The sequence below is a fragment of the Podarcis gaigeae genome (assembly GCF_964106915.1).
Source record: "Podarcis gaigeae genome assembly, chromosome: 7".
NCBI lineage: Eukaryota > Metazoa > Chordata > Lepidosauria > Squamata > Lacertidae > Podarcis > Podarcis gaigeae.
The window spans coordinates 90,799,862-90,820,908 of record NC_139683.1 but is presented as its reverse complement, the minus strand read 5'-3'; the positions used below and the strand labels follow the sequence as shown (position 1 = coordinate 90,820,908).

Sequence of the window (21,047 nt, the reverse complement as noted above, 5' to 3'; positions counted from 1 at the left end):
CTGCCTCTCCAAGCACAATCCTGACAGCACTGTGAGGCTGGCGATAGGAGCACGGAGAGAGCTGTGGGGGGGGGGGTGAGGAGCTCCCTGCCATTTCTGCCCATTATTTCTGCTCATACTTGCCCCAAAGTTCTTCACTTGGAGACTCCAAATAGGTCTACTGAATGGCAAATGCACATTTGGTACCCTATGTGGGGGATGGCTTGGGTGCTGGTGGTTTGGAGTGGATAGGGAAAGAGTTAGGCACACACACACACACACACACACGCCAAACACATAGCTGTGCACCACTTCTAAATCCCTTTCCGTAGACTGCCTTCATTTAATCTGTTTGCAGGTGTATATGTATGTATATATGTGACATGTAATTATATCCTTTAGTGAAGTCTTGTACGCTGCACAATCTCTTGGAAAGCCGCAGCATTGTTCTGATGTCTGTTTGCAGAGCTGAAATTAATTGGTGTCGAAATATTATCCGGAGAATTGGTGAATTGTTGTTGTTGTTGTTGTTTAGTCGTTTAGTCGTGTCCGACTCTTCGTGACCCCATGGACCAGAGAACGCCAGGCACCTCTGTCCTCCACTGCCTCCCGCAGTTTGGTCAAACTCATGCTGGTAACCTCGAAAACACTATCCAACCATCTCGTCCTCTGCCGTCCCCTTCTCCTTGTGCCCTCCATCTTTCCCAACATCAGGGTCTTCTCCAGGGAGTCTTCCCTTCTCATGAGGTGGCCAAAGTACTGGAGCCTCAGCTTCACAATCTGTCCTTCCAGTGAGCACTCAGGGTTGATTTCCTTCAGTATGGAGAGGTTTGATCTTCTTGCAGTCCATGGGACTCTCAAGAGTCTCCTCCAGCACCATAATTCAAAAGCATCAATTCTTCGGCGATCAGCCTTCTTGATGGTCCAGCTCTCACTTCCATACATCACTACTGGGAAAACCATAGCTTTAACTATACGAACCTTTGTTGGCAAGATGATGTCTCTGCTTCTCAAGATGCTGCCTAGGCCTGTCATTGCCCTTCTCCCAAGAAGCAGGCGTCTTTTAATTTCGTGGCTGCTGTCACCATCTGCAGTGATCATTGAGCCCAAGAAAGTAAAATCTCTCACTACCTCCATTTCTTCCCCTTCTATTTGCCAGGAGGTGATGGGACCAGTGGCCATGATCTTGGTTTTTTTGATGTTGAGCTTCAGACCATATTTTGCGCTCTCCTCTTTCACCCTCATTAAAAGGTTCTTTAATTCCTCCTCACTTTCTGCCATCAAGGTTGTGTCATCTGCATATCTGAGGTTGTTGATATTTCTTCCGGCAATCTTAATTCCGGCTAGGGATTCATCCAGCCCAGCCTTTCGCATGATGAATTCTGCATATAAGTTAAATAAGCAGGGAGACAATATACAGCCTTGTCGTACTCCTTTCCCAATTTTGAACCAATCAGTTGTTCCATATCCAGTTCTAACTGTAGCTTCTTGTCCCACATAGAGATTTCTCAGGAGACAGATGAGGTGATCTGGCACTCCCATTTCTTTAAGAACTTGCCATAGTTTGCCGTGGTCGACACAGTCAAAGGCTTTTGCATAGTCAATGAAGCAGAAGTAGATGTCTTTCTGGAACTCTCTAGCTTTCTCCATAATCCAGCGCATGTTTGCAATTTGGTCTCTGGTTCCTCTGCCTCTTCTAAATCCAGCTTGCACTTCTGGGAGTTCTCGGTCCACATACTGCTTGAGCCTTCCTTGTAGAATTTTAAGCATAACCTTGCTAGCGTGTGAAATGAGTGCAATTGTGTGGTAGTTGGAGCATTCTTTGGCACTGCCCTTCTTTGGGATTGGGATGTAGACTGATCTTCTCCAATCTTCTGGCCACTGCTGAGTTTTCCAAACTTGCTGGCATATTGAGTGTAGCACCTTAACAGCATCATCTTTTAAAATTTTAAATAGTTCAGCTGGAATACCATCACTTCCACTGGCCTTGTTATTTGCAGTGCTTTCTAAGGCCCATTTGACTTCACTTTCCAGGATGTCTGGCTCAAGGTCAGCAACCACACTACCTGGGGTGTATGAGACATCCATTTCTTTCTGGTATAATTCCTGAATTGGTGAATACTCCCTGGTGAATAATCAGTTGGACAGCCAATAGCATTTTCCTGTCCCTGTTTTCTCCATGGGCTCTTCCAGCCATACCTTTTATAGTTCTATTTGTCCTGTTCGTTTATAGAATTCACAGGAGTGGCAGTCATTTGTATTGCTGTTCTGGTTGATTTCTCTTATCATCCCTTTGTTGCAGCTACCATACACTTATTTGGAGGCCATGCGGCTTGATTTTCAAACTGTCTCCCATAGCTTTTAAAAAATTGTAAAATGCGGTATAATGCTTGCTATTGGGACAAAAATCACCGTCATATTTGTCTGTAGCCCTGAAACGCATCTAGCTTTTAACCTTTTGGATTGGGATCAAACCTGGTCAGCCATCCATTTGTATCCAAATGTGGCCAGCTGCTTTGCAACCTATCTAAAAACAGAAGCAACAAGAAGAGGAGTTCTTGCTATAAATCTTTCTGCTGTTCCTATTTCCATTAGCAGCAAAAGCAGCTGCCAAACCTCCTCAGTTCTACAATAAGATCCTTTTTGTAAGCAGACTGCCTGTCCGGATCTTAGATTTGCCTTTATTACACACCAGGGGCCTCTATTGGAATTACAGGCAGTCCCAATTTCTTGCTTACTCCCCTGAACCTTCACTCTGAAAGAACGTACAGAGCCTCTTTGCTGAGCACTCCTCCTCCCATGACGTATTGTTCTAGCAGGTTTGAAAATAAAAATATTTACTATGTATTTACAGCAGTCAGCATTTTAATAAATGAACAAAAGGCAAACAAGACTTCAATAAAGCAAGCTATACATTTGCAGACAAAAGCCAGACAAGTGTACACTTTCCCTCATGGGCTTATGAATTGCCATTTGGCTGGTCTTCTATGCCATAAGGAGGCAGTGCCACATCCTAAGGAACAATCCCATTATCAGCTAATGTTAGTTAGTTAGGCTCTTAGTTTCACCCATGTTACACAGCCCCACTCATGAGGTGACCTATTATTGTCAGTTGGAGCAATAATAGGGAAGTAGCACCTGCCCACAATCTGTATTGTATGCTGGAACCCCATTTATTCATCTGTGTAATAGAAGAATGCACTTAGCAAATCCACTTTTTTCCAGGAGACAGCAGCTGTGCAGTTTTATTACTAACCATCAAGGTGAGACTACTGGAATATCATTTTTTCAGGGTATCAGTATGACCAAGACACATGGTGTGTGTGTGTGTGTGTGTGTGTGTGTGTGAGAGAGAGAGAGAGAGAGAGAGAGAGAGAGAGATTGCACAAATACAACTCAATTTGCAACTACTTTACGGTAGTCCTCTAACTTCAGAGTGGAGTGCAGCAGCAGACAGGGCTCTGTGGTGAAGCACATGCCAAGGCCTATCTCGTCCACAGTGAATTTCCAAAGGCCAAACTTCAGTGCAGCTTAACCATATCACTTGAGCACAGAGAACCACCACACAGCAAAAGCAGCATGCTTCACAGCAGATACTAGTTCCCTCATCATCATTTTCTGTCCCTGGAGATGTGGCCAAGGGATTTTAGCAATCTTGAAGAGAGTAGCTCTGGAAATTCTATTTTTTTAAAATAATTTTTTATTAGTTTCCACAATAAAAAATATATAACATATCACATTTTCAACTTTAACAAATTTTCCAATTTTGGACTTCCCTCAGCCTCTCTGACAATCATCCAAGTTTGATTTTTAAGTACACAGTTCTTAACTTCACTATTGCCTTTCAAAAAAACCTTTTAAAACCTGTTTTTCTTTTTTTGCAATATCTCTTTGACTTTTACAGAGCTTCTTTAAATGCCACTAACGTTATTTCTCTATCACTTATGTCTTCCCAATAGTCCACTAACTTTCTCCAGTCCTCGATAAACTTTTGATCTCATAGATATCTGATCTTCCCTGTCAATTTGTCCAGTTCTGCATAGCCCATCAGCTTCATTCTCCACTCCTCTAGTGTTGGTACTTGTTCCTGTTTCCAATTCTGGGCCAGTAATATTCTCGCCGCTGTTACTGCATATTGGAAAAGTTTACAATCCTTTCTATTTATTTCATTTCCTATAATTCCTAAAAGAAAGGCCTCTGGTTTCTTAACAAATGTATATTTCAACATTTTTTTCAGTTCATTATAAACCAATTCCCAGAAGCTCTTCACTTTCTTATATTCCCACCACATATTGTAAAAAGTGCCATCCTTTTCTTTACATTTCCAACATTTTTTACATGTTTTATACATTTTTGCAAGTTTCACCGGTGTAATGTACCATCTATACATCATTTTCATTATATTCTCTTTTAATGCTGTACATGCAGTAAATTTCATATTTTCATTCCATAATTTAATCCAATCGTCCATTTGTATATTATATCCAAAATCTTTGGCCCATTTTATCATAACCGATTTAACTTCCTCATCTTTTGTGTGCCATTCTAGCAGGATTTTGTACATTTTAGATAATATCTTAAATTCATTGTTTATTATTTCCATTTGAAATTTTGACTCTTTCTCTGCATATCCATATTCCTTAAAATCCTTCTTAAACATTTCATTTATTTGTAAATAATGCAACCAGTCATATACATGCTCTTTTACCTCTTCATAAGGTTTCATTTTCCATCTCCCCCCTTCTTTAACAATTAACTCTCCATATGTAATCCAATTTTTCCTCATATTAGTTTTTTTAACACTCATAACCTCTAATGGGGTTAACCAGTGTGGAATTTTTGGCTCGAGTAGGTTTTTGTACCTATCCCACACCTCTTTCAACGATCTTCGGAAAATGTGGTTCTCAAAGCCTATATGACCTTTCTTCTTTCCAGACCATAAGTATGTGTGCCATCCAAATCTATTATCAAATCCTTCTAAATCTAACAACTCTGTATTATCTAATTTTATCCATTCCTTCAACCAGCAGAGACATGCTGCTTCATAATATAATTTCAGGTCTGGCAGGGCGAAGCCTCCGTAGCTCTGGAAATTCTAAAATGGAAAATCCAGTGGACATCATCCCAAATATTTAGAACAGCATTCTCCCTCTAACTGTGATTGTTGGTTTCAACTCAACATGTTCTGGGGGACTGTTTCACTTATAAAGAGAGTAAGAGTGGGTCCAAAGTGGTAATAATTAAATGGCTCGCAGTTCTCTAATCCTCCTCAAGTTCATGCACTGGTTTCTACTCAGGCTAAAGAATATGCTGGCATCTCCTCTGATGGCTCCTTCTCAGTTTGGAGAAGACCTTAACATTGCCTAATCATCAAGCCAGTAAGTCAAGGGAGATAGGATACTACACCAGCCTGCCAGGCTATATGCCTGCTGAATTAAAATAATGCTGATTCAGATGGTGCCTCAATGTGCTCAAACGGATTTGCAAGTGGAGATGCTGGAGCAAAGAATTCTAGAGAGCAAGGTTTGCCATGGGAAATAAACTGTCCTATATCCCGACCAAGGAAAGGGAGTGATCAGGCTGCTTCACGTGGCTGGTGTTGGTGCAAGGAGATGGCTCTTCTAGTTTGAGAGGGCCTAGGCCAGTAGAATGCAAACATGTACACTCTTCTCTGGAACGGAGTCCTGTTGAACCCAATGGGGTGATTTTTCTGATCATACATATATCAAATTGCACTGTAAAACACTTGAGCTTGTGGTGAGAGCTTTGCTCCATACCCGTATTACAAGCTGGACACTGATAGCCAGAAACTCTAGGCTAAATTTAGAATTTTAATCATTAGAATTTGCACAGCCTTCTAATATAGCACGGTCTGAGACAGATGGAAATAGAAATCCTATGTATTTCTGTCCAGTGCTGTTTGTGAATCACCTTTAATTCTGCAGAACGTGTTAACTCTGAATAAGTATGCCACCTGGATAATTATAGGCCATTGGCGATGTGCAAACTGTCATTTTCTTACTCCTTCCCCCAATGGTGTAAAGGGGGCAGCATTCCAATAAACGTGTTTTTGTTTTGTTTTTCATTCTGGAACAGAAGGATGGAGTAAATATTCTACATTCTCTTTAAGACTTGACGTGGTATTAGAGAAATTTCAGATATGAAATCCCATTTTCATTTCCGAATCTCCCCAAATGAAGCTGAATGCTGGGGATGAAAAGTACGGTAATTCTAGCACACAGTGGCATTTCTTATTGAAAAGTATAATGTTCCCCATATCTCATATCCACATTTTTGGGTGGCTATTCAATATTTGAAGAGGATATTGTCTTTCTTGCTGCATATTTCTTGCTTGTCAAATATTTGAGACATCAAAGCTAAATCTTCTAATTTGTAAACTTAAAGCACATCAGCAGACTATGCAGACTGCAGTAAAAACAAATCCCCAAACACATGTAAGCCAGAAAATCTGGCAAACATACCCCTGTTTTAAAACGTGTTCCTGAATTTATGCACAACAAGATTATTGATGCTGAAGCAGTGCAGCTAGTTCTGTGTGGCTGAGAAGGCTTATGGGTCTTGAACCATACCCTATAGCAATTTGCTTTTGAAACAAACAGGACTTTTAAAAAAAGCTGGTGGTGATAAGGCCGTGTAAGTTTATCTGTTGATCACATTAAAAAATCCTTTTAAGAAATCCTGTGCATACTTAAAATAGCTCTTTTGTAATTTTAGATAACGTGTACTTGAAATATTTTTAGAATTACTTTTGACAAGTATTGTCTTTGTCTTTTCTGCACAGGTGTCATTTTTCTTATTCATCATTTTTGTGGTCTATACCATGTTGCCCTTCAACATGCAGGATGCTATAATTGCCAGCGTTTTCACCTCTGCATCACATACCATTGTGCTAAGTATCTGCCTGTCATCAACAGACATAATCAAGGAACACTTGGTTTGGCAGGTATGTTTCCAGTGATGTGGGTCATTATGTGCTGTGAATGACTTGATGATCATCCTTACCATAAGTGGTCTGTGATTAGAAGCATAATTGTCTCCTTTCACTGTACATTGCTTACTTACCTATTTTTCATTGGGACAGTCAGCTCCTAAACTCTGTAGAAGCTCTTTGTATGCCCTGGGATTGCCATTTGCATGCAAGGAGATGCTGCACTGGGGCAATTGCAGTTTAATATTTCCAACTTTAAAAGGATGCAGAATGCTTAAGAATATTACATAGATGGGCCTGTGCACATTTCATAGCATTTATGTCATGCAAAACTTACCATGGTTACCTAGGATAATATACGATCCTTTAAAAAGCATACAGATCAAGGCTTGCTACTTACGATGATACATTCCACAACACAGAGGCAAATTGGGCCTCTAGTGACAAAGCTGGATCAAAGAGAACCCCTAGACTTTGTCTAGTGACAAAGCTGGATCAAAGAGAACCCCTAAGCTGTGGTCCTATTGATTTAGAGAGTGTCTGGTCCTTCTTAGAACTACTTGAATACCAGTTCCCCGAATGTTGGAACTCTGCATCCATAGCACATCCATTGTTAGCTGTCCGCTTCAGTTTATTGGTCCTTGTCTAGCCCATTTACTGAATCCAGGTTTTAACTCAGCATTTCCAGTCTCACCTGAGTTAGTTTTATGACTTCTACTCTAAAGGCAAATAATGCACACTATCAAGCACCATATGGATGTTGCTTTGACAGTCAGGTTCTCCAATAATAATAATAATAATAATAATAATAATAATAATTATTATTATTATTATTATTATTTTATATACCACTAAGTTTACTGGGTTGCTCCAGCCATTCTGGGTGGCTTCCAACAAATTAAAACATCAAACACAGTAAAACATCAAGCATTAAAAACTTCTCTGCACCTCCAGATGTCTTCTAAAAGGCATAGTTTATTTCCTTGACACCTGACGGGAGGGTATTCCACAGGGTGGGCGCCACTACTGAGAAGACCCTTTGCCTGGTTTCTGTAGCCTCATTTCTCTCAGTGCCAGAAGGCCCTTGGCACTAGATCTCAGTGTCTGGGCTGGACGACAAAGAAGATGCTTCTTCAGGTATACAGGGATCAGAAACGTACTGGGAGCCAGTGTTGACTTTTTAGAACTGGTGTTATATGGTCCCTGTGGCCACTCCCAGTCATCAATCTGGCAGCCGCATTCTGGATTAGTTGTAGGTTCTGAGTTACCTTCAAAGGTAACCACATGGAGTGCATTGCAGTAGCCCAAGTGGGAGATAACCAGAGCATGTACCACTCTGACAAGACAGTGGCGGAGGCAGGGAGGGTCTCAGCTGGCATACCAGATGGAGCTGACCTGGACCAGACAGCTGCCCTGGACACAGAATTGACCTGTGCCTTCACGGACAGCTGTGAGTCCAAAGTGACTCCCAGGCTGCACACCTGGTCCTTTATGGGCATATTTACCCCACTCAGGACCAGGGAATTCCCCACACCATCCCATTCCCTGTCCCCAGAAACAGTATGGAATTCAACCTTAGTCTGTTGACCACCATCCACCCCCACAACCACCCCCAGACACCCACACAGGATGTTCACCTCCTTCACTAGTTCCGATTTAAAAGAGAGGTAGAGCTGGGTATCATCCAAATATTGGTGAACACCTGGCCCACTGGGATGATCTCTCTCAATGGTTTCATATTGATGTTTAAAAGCAAGGGGGAGAGGATGGAGCCCTGAGGCACCCCACAAGTGAGAGCCCAGGGGTCTGACCACTCATCCCTTACCACTACTTTCTGGAGACAATCCCTTACCACTACTTTCTGGAGGAAGGAGTGCAACCACTGTATAACAGTGCCCCCAGCTCCCAGCACTTCTAGTTGGTCCAGGAGGATACAATGGGTGACAGTACTGAAAGCTGCTGAGAGATCCAGCACAGTCAGAAAACAGCTTTCACCTCTGTCCCTAGCGTGCCAGAGATCATCAACTAGTGTGACCAAGGCAGTTTCAGTCCCATGATGAGGCCTCAAACCCAACTGGAAGGGGTCCAAATAGTTTGCATCCTGCAGGTGTGTCTGGTGTTGTTCCATGACCTTCTCAATCACCTTGCCCAGGAATGGAAGATTTGAGATAATTGGCCATAGTGACTGGGTCCTAAGATGGTTTTTTAAAGAAGCGGTTTGATAGCTTTTTATATATCTGAGGAGCGGACCTGAGCGAAGCCTGCAAGTTCAGTCAGCTCCACCGCTCGAGGGATGCCTGTCCCTAAGCCTTCCTGCCATTGGTCAGTTTGGTAGGCAGACTAGATTCAAGCCGAGCGAGCCGTTCTAGCCGTCCAATGGCTAGAGATTCCCTGGCAGAGGCAGCCTTGTCTGGCATGCATTGGAGAAGTGTCACCTGCTGCAGCGCTGCCACATCTCGAAAGATGTGAGCAGAGTTGTGGCTTGCCCAGATGACAGCTTTTTCCACAGTCGACTTTTCGTCATCATTTTTTTTTCAACTGCAGCACAAAAGCAACAGTGAGGAAGGAAGGACTGCCCACAATATCATCAGAGAATGTGGAGTTTTTGCTCTTTAATTCCATGTCAAAAGTTTGCTTCTTGGGCCATCAGCAGTCAGCAAGGAGCTTGTGCCAATCTCTGCGTGGACATGCTGAAATGGCATCTCTGCCACTTGAGAAACTTTGTCGGGAAGAATCTGTGCTGCCTACTAAGCACAGTACTTTTCTAAATTGCTGGGATCATATTCATTTCATTTAATTTTTGAAATGTATACATGCTACTAAGCACATGACCCCCAACAAGTGAGTACATGAGTAGCTTACTGCATGTCAAACAGACAACCAAGGCTGAATCAGTAGCTTCCTCCAAAACAAAGGTGATGGAACTATGAGACAATGATGATGACAATGATTAATTGAATTTCTTAGCAGCTTTTTATGCCCAGGTCCCAGAGCAGGCTAAAATTTAGAAATATAATATTAGAGCAAATTACAATGAAGAGAATAGGGTTGGTGGCATAGGTCAGGGTCAAGAGGTCTTCCTTTGCATACATTGGAGCTTTTAAAAGAAATGGCCCAGGGCAGCTGGGCCGCTTGCATTTCACAGCCTTTCAGGCCCTATTGAATGCCGTTGTTCCTCTGCCTTACAATCTGCCAGCTAAATAATAATAATAAATAATAAATTTTATTTATATCCCGCCCTCCCCAGCCGAAGCTGGGCTCAGGGCGGCTAACAACACTCAAAATAATCCAAGATAACACTCCCCACAGCCAGTCCATGAATGCTGATGGCACAATAAATCTTGGAGTCTTTAAGGTGTCACAAGGTTCGTGGTTGTAATTGGGAACCAGTGCAGCTATTTCAGGACAGGTGTAGAACTGGATGACATTTCCTGTGACATTTCTCACTACAAAGGGCACACAAGAGAATGGCCCAAGCCAGGGCAAAGCATAGCCTCCGAAATGAACCTCTAAAGCTATGAGTTCACAACATCTTTCCTCACTAGCCCAAGGCTTTAAAAACTTCCCTGCCTTGTGGCTTTATTCCCTGCCAGCAACCAGGCAAGCAGCTCGTTACAAGTCTGCACAAAATCACATTGGTATTTGTCAATGAATTTCAATCTAATCAAGACCCTCCCCCCAAAAGAATTAATTAAAAGCAATGTTTCTAATTTTAAAGGTTAAAATTTAGCCTTTAAGCCACTTTGAGCATTTGTCTTTAAACCTCTGCTCTGTTTCCATGCCTCAGTAATTAGAGGGCTCTGTGTTTTCCCCATCGTGTCTTGCTTGCTACAGATTGCAGTTTGGTGACTCTCCTTAATTTTTCCCATTTCATTTCAGGGAGGTTATATAACATTGCATCAAGGAAGTGTTGTCCTGCCACTCTGCAACACAGTTTCCTATCACTTTGTAGTTCATAAAGTCCAATTTTAGGGTGTATATATGTGTATAGGCTGTATAGGGTGTATTTATGCACACACACACACACACACACACACACACACACAAATGGTCTGTGCAAGTTTCCTAACTACTGAGCAGTTTGGTAAAATACCCCTCTGTGCTCTCCTCTGTATCATTTCCATATGAGAAAGGGCTTAGGATATTCTGGAGAAGCCCTGCTCCCCTCCAGTGTCTTAATCCAGCTAGGGGCCATGGATGCTGACATGTGTGGTGATTTCCCAGACTTGCCTTGCAGACTGGGGGTTGCATATCATAGAATCATAGATTTGTGGAGTTGGAAGGTACCCCTGGGGTCATCTAGTCCAACCCCCTGTAATGCAGGAATCTCCGCTCAAGCATCCTTGACATATGGCCACCCGACCTCTGCTTAAAAGCTTCCAGTGAAGGAGAGATTGTGCAAAAAGCTGGAATCTTGCTGCGCTGCTGTTTACGCAGGCTGTGTGTGCTGGATTGAAGCTCCTCTAGCCTCGCTTTTCCTGCTCATGATGCCCGTGTTCTGCCTGCGCTGTTGGAGGCAGCGGGAATTGCAAGTGGGGAGAGCACTGTTCTCGTTCTGCTTGTGAGCTTCCCAGAGGAATCTAGTTGGCCACTTTGAGAGCAGGATGCCCAAACCTTCCTGGCCAAATCCAGCAGTGAAACCTGCCTCTGTGGCACGGACAGAGATGTATCTCTGTGAGTTAAGGAGGTTGTGTTCTCTCATGACTCAGAGCACTTGGACCTTGTTTGTTTCATCTATGCCACCTTTCATCCAAGGATCACAGGGGGGTTTACAATGTAAAACGCAGAAATGCATGACATAGTAACCAACAAAAACAATAATCCCACAACACATTTAAACACCTTTCACTCTGTCCAGTTATGACATCCAGGCATGACCAAGAGTGCCCACTTAACAATGCTAACCTTGCACCTAGTGCAAAGACCACTGAAGACTAACTCCTCTTACCGTTTCTGGACTGGAGAACCACTGAGTCTCGGAATCTGCAAATGGTCACAGGCTGAAGGAGACAGGCACCGGGTGCTTTGGGTGAACATTTTCTTCCCCTCTGAAAAGTGTTCCCCCCCAACTGTTTTGAGGGGGTGTGAATGAGGTTAAGAGTTTTTCTGAAGCTGCAGAATGATCCTGAAGCAACTGCTGACCAAGGCTGCTTTGAATGTCCTGAATGAATATTTTTCACACGAAGTATGTTCGGCTCTAAACCTTTGCCACAGCCTCAACCATCGATTTCAAAGATATACAGAAGAATGGCAATGACTGTGCCTTATTTTGACTTGTTCCAAAGACTTCTGTATCTCTAGGGAGTTTGATCTATGGGTACATACTGGTATGACAGTATAGCACTGCTTTCCAAAGAGAGGCAATGGTTGGTTTTTTAAAGAATAATAATACTCTGAATCATAAATAATCTGGTAGAAGTTCATTTATTTAAAGGTTCAATGCCTAATTTGCTCTGAATTCTCCTGTATGCTAAACTATTTAATCTACTTTCCTTCTGCACTTTACTTTACAAACAAAGTGGAAAAAGATAATTTGCGAATAGAAAACCAATTAATTTTACTAAATGGCCATGTTTTATCTTTTAAGAGTTCTACATGGAGGAAAGATATTGGGCCTAATGTTTGCCTTGCTGTTAAATGAGGAAGAGCAAATTGGTGATGCATTTGGAGACAGTCTTGTCCATCAGTTAGCATGATTTGAGGGTGGCCCAGCAAGTTGAGAAGCAGGAGATTGTTTTCCAAGCGTTGCTTTAATGGGTGGCCTGGGAAAGTTCAGTTCACTGGTCTCCCACCGTAACAGCTTTAATCTTTTTTTTTTTAAATAATATTTATTAAAAGTTTCCAATTACAACCAAATAAAAAACAAAACATCCAAGTTTAAAATCTTGTTTTCCATAACATCTTTCCAGGACTTCCCCTCCCCGCCCCCTCTTGTATTCCAATTCTTACTTATAAATTCAGCAATTTCTTATCCCAAATTTTGAACTTATTGTCATTGACCCAATTTAAAAATATTTTCCCATCTCCTAAAATCGACCTGTTCCCTTCCACGCGTTCCCCCCTTTAATATACATTACAGATTAAAATATAATGAAATAAGATATAGTTTAACACCCTTTGGATTCCAAATTTCCCTCCCCCTTTTCCCGGTTGCGTTCCCAAAATTTATCAACATCTGATGTCTTCCTGGAGCTCCCACAATTTATTTAAGCCATAGTCCTTTACCAGTCATCTTTAATTTCGAATGTCCAATCTTGGAAGGAGTCTGTCTCAAAAAGGCCCATTTTTTTCCATCCAGATTTTTATACATTAGGAGTAAAAACTCCAATTTTATTTCTTTAAACCTTTCAGGTCTGGATGTCCCAAATGTTCCCTCTTTCAACTTTATCCAATTCTTGTTATTCTTGTTATTCTTGTTGTTCTTGTTGATCTCTCTCCTTTTCTTTTCCCCCCCCCCTGTTTTCCTGCACAAATGTTCTAATTCCAAAAGCTTCAAATTCAGCTGCAGAGGCTCTGTTATTCAGGAACGAAACATAATGCCAAGTCCCTTCCATTTTTCAATAGATAAGTCTATTGTCTTCTTTAGTATGTCAGCCTCTGTAGTCAAAATAGTGTTCCATTTCTGCAGTTTCCCAGGAGATAGAAAGTTCTATTCAAATTCCATGTCAACAACTTGTAATATCCCTCGGCTCCTCTAGGTGGGTTGCAATAACTCAATTCCCTTCCAGATCACCCCAATCAGTCCAAATAGCTTGTTATTCCTTGTTTTAAACAATTTGTATCCAATTTATAACAAATGTAACCGGCAAAGTCCTTGTAACAAAGTTCTCATTTTGTTCTTCTGCTTTGACAGCTCTTTGACAGCTGTCAAAACCTCTCTTTGTCTTCTCCCGGCGCTCTCACAAAACGCTCCCAGGGTTGCGGGGGGGGGGGGGTTTACTTTTAAATCAATTCCACTTTTCTCCTCCAGCTCCGTCTTATAGTTTTCTGTCGCGAAATTAATATCTTTGTAAAAATAGGGTTGCACTCGATCTTAGATGTCAAAGCCTTTGCTTTAACTCCTCTACAACAGGGGGGGGGGGCTGACTTCCTTTTTGCGCCTCCCCCGCTCGCTCCGAATTTTTTTAAAAATTTGTCCCCCTTTTTAGTCCAGGTTCCAATTACTCACGGGTTATTCTTTTAGGTCCAGATTTTCAATAGAAGAAGTCAGCGCTCTCCGTCGAATGGCATGCGGCTTCGCTCGGCAGGGGAAGCGGAGGACTCAAAGCACCACCCACCCCCCTGTCACCCGTTCCGTAGCCTTTAAAAAGGCTCCTTCGCGGGCCGGGGGGGAGCGCAAAAGGTGCCAGCCGAGACACCATGTCCATGGGTTTCAGCGCCCATGGTTTTTGAGGGTCCCCACATCGCCGGCGCGGTAGGACCCAGCCCCTGCCGAGCAGGCTCCCTCCGGAGCTCGGAGGGAGTCCGCCATTCGGCGATGGCGCCAACCCGGAAGTTTCCGTAACAGCTTTAATCACTGGTCAACAACAAATTTGTTGTCTGCATTTTTTCAGATGATTTAGGATGAATCTGATGCGCTGAATTCAAAAATCACATTGGTTTTGCTCAATCAGGTCAAGTTTTTGAGCTATGGCCACATGTCGTTTTTTTTACGTTTTTGTTCACATGTACGCTTGTGTGGAGCATTTTAGAAGAAGTTGGTGGGGGTAAAATGCCATGTCGAATAATTATTTTAATGACAAGAAGTATTCAGGTCCGATAGTTCTGGGTGATTATGTCGAAAAGGGATCAGTTTGAAGTCATAAAACCTCGAAATCTTCCATAAATTGGTGCGGCAAAGCATAAAGTTATTTTAGTATTAAACTTTGTGACCAGGATAAAGCTTGGGCACCACAAGGCATGCACTGAGACTCTACATGGGTGGACCAATGGCAAGAGGAGTTTGAACTTTGAAATTCCCATGGTTTGGAGGGAGCCGACAAACCATGTCACTGACTGCTACTTCTGCTCTGTTGATGTGACTGGGATCAACAGAAAGAACCGGAGCAGCCTCAAGTATCCGGATCTTCAATCAGCACGTTGTCCTGTAGCTCATTGTGATGAAATTCCAGTGCCTATCTTCGGAGAACTTCCTGACATTAGTGACGAAGATGCCTCCAGTGTTGAAGGACATGAAGAAGTGCTTCTTGAAGATGATGCTCCACATCCACTTTCCCAAAAGGAGTTGAATGATCTAGTTCGTGACCTCAGCTTGTCAAAGGACTCTGCCGAACTGTTGGCATCCAGATTGAAGGGAAAAAACCTCCTCTCTGACAGTGCTCGCATCAGCTTCTTCTGCAACAGGCATCAAGAGTACCTCCGTTTTTTCTCGGAAGAGAAGGATTTGGTGTACTGTGCAGATATTGTGCAGCTTCTGCTCAAGCTTGGAGTGCCACAGTATGAACCCAAAGATTGGAGACTGTTCATTGACAGCAGCAAATGATCACTGAAATGTGTTCTGCTACACAACCGCAACCAGTTTGCCTCTATACCCCTGGCTCACTCGACTACACTGAAGGAGAACTATGAAGCGGTGAAGTATGTGCTGGAGAAAATTGGTTATGATCAGCATAAGTGGTTTATTTGTGTTGACCTGAAGATGGTGAACTTTTTGTTGGGACAACAGTCTGGCTTCACCAAGTACCTATGTTTTCTGTGCATGTGGGATAGTAGGGACCGTGCTCAGCATTACACGAAGAAGGACTGGCCTGTGCGCGAGGTATTGGTGCCTTGCAGAAAAAAGGAACGTCATCAATGACCCTCTGGTGGACAGAGACAGAATACTCTTCCCACCGCTGCACATCAAGCTCGGCTTAATCAAGCAGTTCAGCAAGGCTCTGGACAAGGATGGTGACTGCTTCACTTACTTGTGCCAGGCTTTTCCAGGATTGACCATGGAAAAGTTGAAAGCTGGCATCTTTGACGGTCCTCAGATCCGTCAGCTCATCAGAGATCCAGAGTTCGGAAACTCAATGAATGAAGTGGAACTGGAAGCGTGGAAGGCATTTGTTCTGGTAGTGAAGAACTTTCTGGGCAACAATAAGGCCAGAAACTATGCAGAACTTGTCAACAACATGCTGACTGCTTTCAGAAACCTGGGCTGCAACATGAGCGTCAAGATGCACTACCTATTTTCACATATGGACCGGTTTCCTGAGAACGTGGGTTCAATGAGTGACAAGCAGGGGGAGAGATTCCATCAGGACATGAAAGAGATGGAGACCAGGTATCAGGGTTGCTGGGACGCAGTCATGATGGCTGACTACTGTTGGACTCTGAAGAGAGACCTCCCTGCCGCTGAGCATTCCAGGAGTTCCAAGAAACGGAAGTTCAAGCCCTGAAGTTTGAAAAATGGTGAAGCAACATGCAATTTACGTGTACTTACCTTTATCAATGCCCACCATTCAGTTTACAGTAATCAATGTTTCTATCAGGTAATCAATATATGTGGTTGGAAAAACATTTTTTCTCTTAAAAACATATTTAGGATGATATGTGTTGACAAAAATCAGCTGATAATGCCACAAAAATGTAATCGCTTTTGTCACAAGATCTGATTTTTTTTCAAATCAACATAACACAAAAACCTGACCTGATGGAGAGAAACGGATGCCATTTCCTGATTCAGCAGTGCAAAAATACCCTAAATCAGTTGTAGAAATCTAGACAACATTCAAAAAGTAAAAAATTGTTGCCCAGTGTCAGGTTGCATATTTTTTTTTAGGTGACATATTATTCTTGTCTTGGAATAGCTATCTAGCACTATGTGAAATTTGAAAGAGAAACTCGTAGCTACCATTTACCAGAGAATTGAGATTCTGAAATATCTGCATACTGGTGTGAAAAACATGGTGACCTTAACCCAAGAATGGAAAAATAAGAAACAGAGAAACTGACATGGACAGATCTGTCCATCGCTATTTGGGGGTGACAGAGGAAGATTCAACATAAACTTAGGCAGTGTGGCTTGGGGGTCTTCCTGGATCCTTTGCTGTCGCTTGAGGCTCAGGTGGCCTTAGTGGCTTGGAGTGCCTTCCATCAGCTTTGGCTGGTGGCCCAGCTATGCCCCTATATTCCCTGGACAGGAATAGCCTACCTACTGTCAGTGGTGGAGGAAGCCGCTTGGGCGCCTGGGGCAGGGTGAGGGCGGGGCAAGCCACCCATAGGGGTGGGGCACACCCAGGGGCCTCCAGAGTTTGCCTGCCTCCTCCCACTCAGCCGCCCTACAGCTGGGGGGAGGCAGTGAGTGGACCGTTTGGGCAGCACGGAGCCTGCATGTGCCGAAGCCACTGTGTCTCTCCCAGGAGAGACATGTGGCTCAGGAGCACTGCAGGCCCTGCGGTGAGTGCCAGCCAGCATTTGGTCACCCCCCTCAGTGGTGACACACGGGGCGGCACACGCCCACTGTGACCCCCCCTTTCCTCCGCTCATGACTACTGTTGTCTATTCTCTGGTAACCTCAAGGTTAAATTACTGCAATGTGTTATATGTAGGGCTGCCTCTGAAGATGGTTCAGAAGTGCAGAATTCAGCGGTCAGGTTGCTCACCGGGACAAGACGGTTTGAGCATATTACACTGATCCTGGTCTAACTGCACTGGCTGCTAATAAGTTTCCGGGCCCAATTCAAACTGCTGGTTTTGACCTATAAAGCCTTAAATGACTCAGGACCGCAATACCTCAAGGACTGCCTCTTCCCATATGAACCTACCCAGTCCCTGAGATCATCTTCTGAGGCCCTTCTTCGTGTGCCGCCTCCTCAAGAGGTCTAGAGGGTGACAACACGAGAACGGGCCTTCTCTGCAGTGGCTCCCTGTCTATGGAATGCTCTCCCCAGGGAAGTTCACCTGGCGCCTTCATTATACACCTTTAGACACCAGGCAAAAATGTTCCTTTTTAACCAGGCCTTTGGCTGATCTGATTTACAGCCTATGCCCTTTAAAATGTGTGGTTTTTTTAAAGGGGGGGAGGCAATTGGGTTGTTATTGTTTTTATTTCGATTATGCATTTGTAGTATTATATTTTGATTTTATTCAGTGAACCTCCCTGAGACCTCTGGGTATAGGGTGGTATATAAATTAAATAAATAAATAAATAAATAAATAAATAAATAACACACTCCGGTTTACCCTGCATCCAGGCTGCTGCTGGTTTTGGAAGTGGTGCACATGCATTGTTGTTCCTACTGAAATATTCAGTTATTGAGTATATATCCTACCCTTCCTCCAAAGTTGCCCAGAGTGACAAACACAGAGACATTTCAGAAACAAAAAACAAAACAGCTAAATGGTTAAAACATTTTAAAAACAATTAAAAATACCTAAAAACAATTTCAGTTAAAAACTTTCTAAAAGCAGTTAAAAACATCAACAACAATATTATTTCATCCAGGACGCTCAGATTTGCCTGAAATACTGTGTCCCCCCCCCCCCCGACTCCAGCTTCAACCTGAATTGAGGAAAAAAGGGACCTAGATTCATTTTAAACTGATAATGTGTACACAGCCCTAATCTCAGCAGGGATCTGTTTCATTAGCTCGGAACTATTTTTTCCTCAGTTTCCAAAGAAGCGATTTCTTGCTCCTCAACCTGCAGCTGCTGGGTGACCTTGGGCCAGTCCCACTTCTCTGAAGTCTCTCAGCCCCACTCACCTCACAGAGTCTTTGTTGTGGGGGAGAAAGGGAAAGGAGAATGCTAGCTGCTTTGAGACTCCTGAAGGGGAGTGAAAGGCGGGATATCAAATCCAAACTCTTCTTCTTCTTCTTTTGTTACCTTCTTATCCCTCTGTGTGCTGCAGTTGTCCTTTCATGGGTGAGAGAGACTATCATTATAATTTCAGATGATATATATGTATTGGTTTAAAAGAAATATGACATTAAAAACAATTTTTTTAAAAATTGCAATCACAAAACATAGTGGGTCCTAAATGTACATCATACCTGTTAAAGGCCAAGATAAAGAACTGTATCTTGTAAATCTATTTTAATAAAAACTATTCTAAGCCTATTAATATATCTATTATTTATCTTTATGCCCACCCAGAACTCCATACACCAGGCATGTCCGAGTTCCGTTTTGGGGGCCCAATCTGGCCCACCGGTTGGTTTAATCCGATCCCTGCGGCAGTTTAATTCCTATGGTAAAATCCCCAAAAGAGCTCAAGATCTTCAATCCTCAAGAAAGCTCAAGAACTTCGGTTGGCCCTCACGCATCTTCACTTCATCAAATCTGGCTCTCTTTGAAAAAAGTTTGGGCACCCCTGCCATACCCCAAATAGGCCTCAGTGCAAAAAGCCAGTTACAGAGGGGAGATTGAGGGAAACAACTCTCTTGTGCAGATAAATGACAGGTGTACATTATCCAATGCATTGTCAGAGGGAGCACATGATGGCAGACTTAACGGTGTCAGAAGCTTCAGACTGAGCCACTTCAGGTGAAATCTCACTTGTATGTGAGATGGGGGGGGTATATTTTTTTAACTCTCCTGTGCTGAAAAATAAACCTGTCTGCCTAGAAAAGGGAAGGTCATGGCAAAATACCAAATATTGTTTGATAGCTTTTGTGACAAGGACTGTGAGCAGTGCTATTTCACGAACAGCTCCCTTGTTTTCTTAGAATGGCAACAGCCCCACCTGAGAGGGGCTGGGGCTGAGTTCCAACAAGTTCCAGCTGAAAAAAAGCCCAGACTGTGAGGATGCAGGAAACTATAAAATCTTCACAAATAAACCAAGTACAGTTGTACCTTGGTTTTTGAACAGCTTAGTGCTCAAACATTTTGGCTTCTGAATGCCACAACCCGGTTCCGGTTTGTTCCGGTTTGTGAACTATTTTTGGAAGCCAAACGTCCGACAGGGCTTCCGTGGCTTCTGATTGGCTGCAGGAGCTTCCTACAGCCAATCAGAAGCCGTGCTTTCGTTTCCGAATGTTTTGGAAGTCGAACAGACTTCTGAAACGGATTCTGTTCAACTTCCAAGGTATGTCTGTACTGTCTGACAGTGGCATCGGTTGTTTCATTGCTCTTTTCTTTGTGTGTCTGTATATGTGTCTGTGTGCTTAGATCCTGGCCAATGTTATCATCTTTATCTGTGGGAACCTGGCAGGAGCATATCACAAACAATTAATGGAACTTGCTCTGCAGCAAACATATCAGGACACCTGTAACTGCATCAAGTCCCGGATCAAGCTTGAGTTTGAGAAGCGGCAGCAGGTAAAGCTCTTCTCAGGATTTCATTTACCCTTCCATTTTGTCCAGTTCTTTGTTTTCCTTTGTTGGGTGTGTGAAAATGATTATTGATTAGGCAGGAGAGGCAAGAAGCTCTTCAGAAATCCATTTACGACTTGCAGTTTCCACCCAGGCGTAGAGATGTAATTGCTGCTGCTGTCCTCGTGCTTTTCCCCCTCCTTCACTTGTAATCCAAAATAAGTGAAGAAGAAAAAACAGTAAGAAGAGAAAGTGTGAGATAAAAGGAATATTAGGCTGATATCATCAAAGTTCTTGTTTTGGTATGGTCTTTTGCTGTGGAACATCAATCCTTTATCCTGAAGAGCAATTTCAAGGAGCATCATCCAGACTAATGGACATAGCTTGTTAATGGATGAGTCTTCTCTTTAGGTGGAAGGATCATGTGATTTACAGAAGTCTTGGGGAAATGCAAGAAGATTCTGTTTTGTAATAAGAGAAAATAGAAGCTCTTATTCAGATAAATTCAGGGCTATAGAAACTTGCAACAATTCATAAAACCACAGTCAAACATTAAAAACTTCCCAGTACCACAGGAAGTACCATATTTTTCGCTCTATAGGATGCACCGGACCATAAGACGCACGTTGTTTTATAGGGGGGAGAACAAGAAAAAAAAATCTCCCCCTCTCTGCACAGCGCCCCTTCAGCGGAGCGGCAGGAGGCGCTGCGCAGAGAGGGGGAGAATTACCCCCCTTGTTTTCCCCCTCTAAAACAAGGTGCCGTTCAAGATGCGTTCAGCCGCCTATAGGTGGCTACCTTGGAAGCCTGGAGAGCGAGAGGGGTCCGTGCGCACCGACCCCTCTCGCTCTCCAGGCTTCAGATTCCTTTTGACCTGCTCTTT

The 21,047-nt window shown here is 43.1% G+C and overlaps 1 protein-coding gene across 3 annotated transcripts in view; it reads left to right on the top strand.

Moving 5' to 3' along the window:
• Positions 1-21,047, top strand: part of ADCY2 (adenylate cyclase 2) — a 134,870-nt gene that overhangs the window by 30,449 nt on the left and 83,374 nt on the right. For all 3 annotated transcript variants that reach the window (XM_083748572.1, XM_083748571.1, XM_083748573.1), the window contains 2 exons: positions 6,782-6,943; positions 20,021-20,170. In XM_083748572.1, the coding sequence (XP_083604698.1) occupies positions 6,782-6,943; positions 20,021-20,170 (312 nt within the window). The remainder of the gene's footprint in view (positions 1-6,781; positions 6,944-20,020; positions 20,171-21,047) is intronic.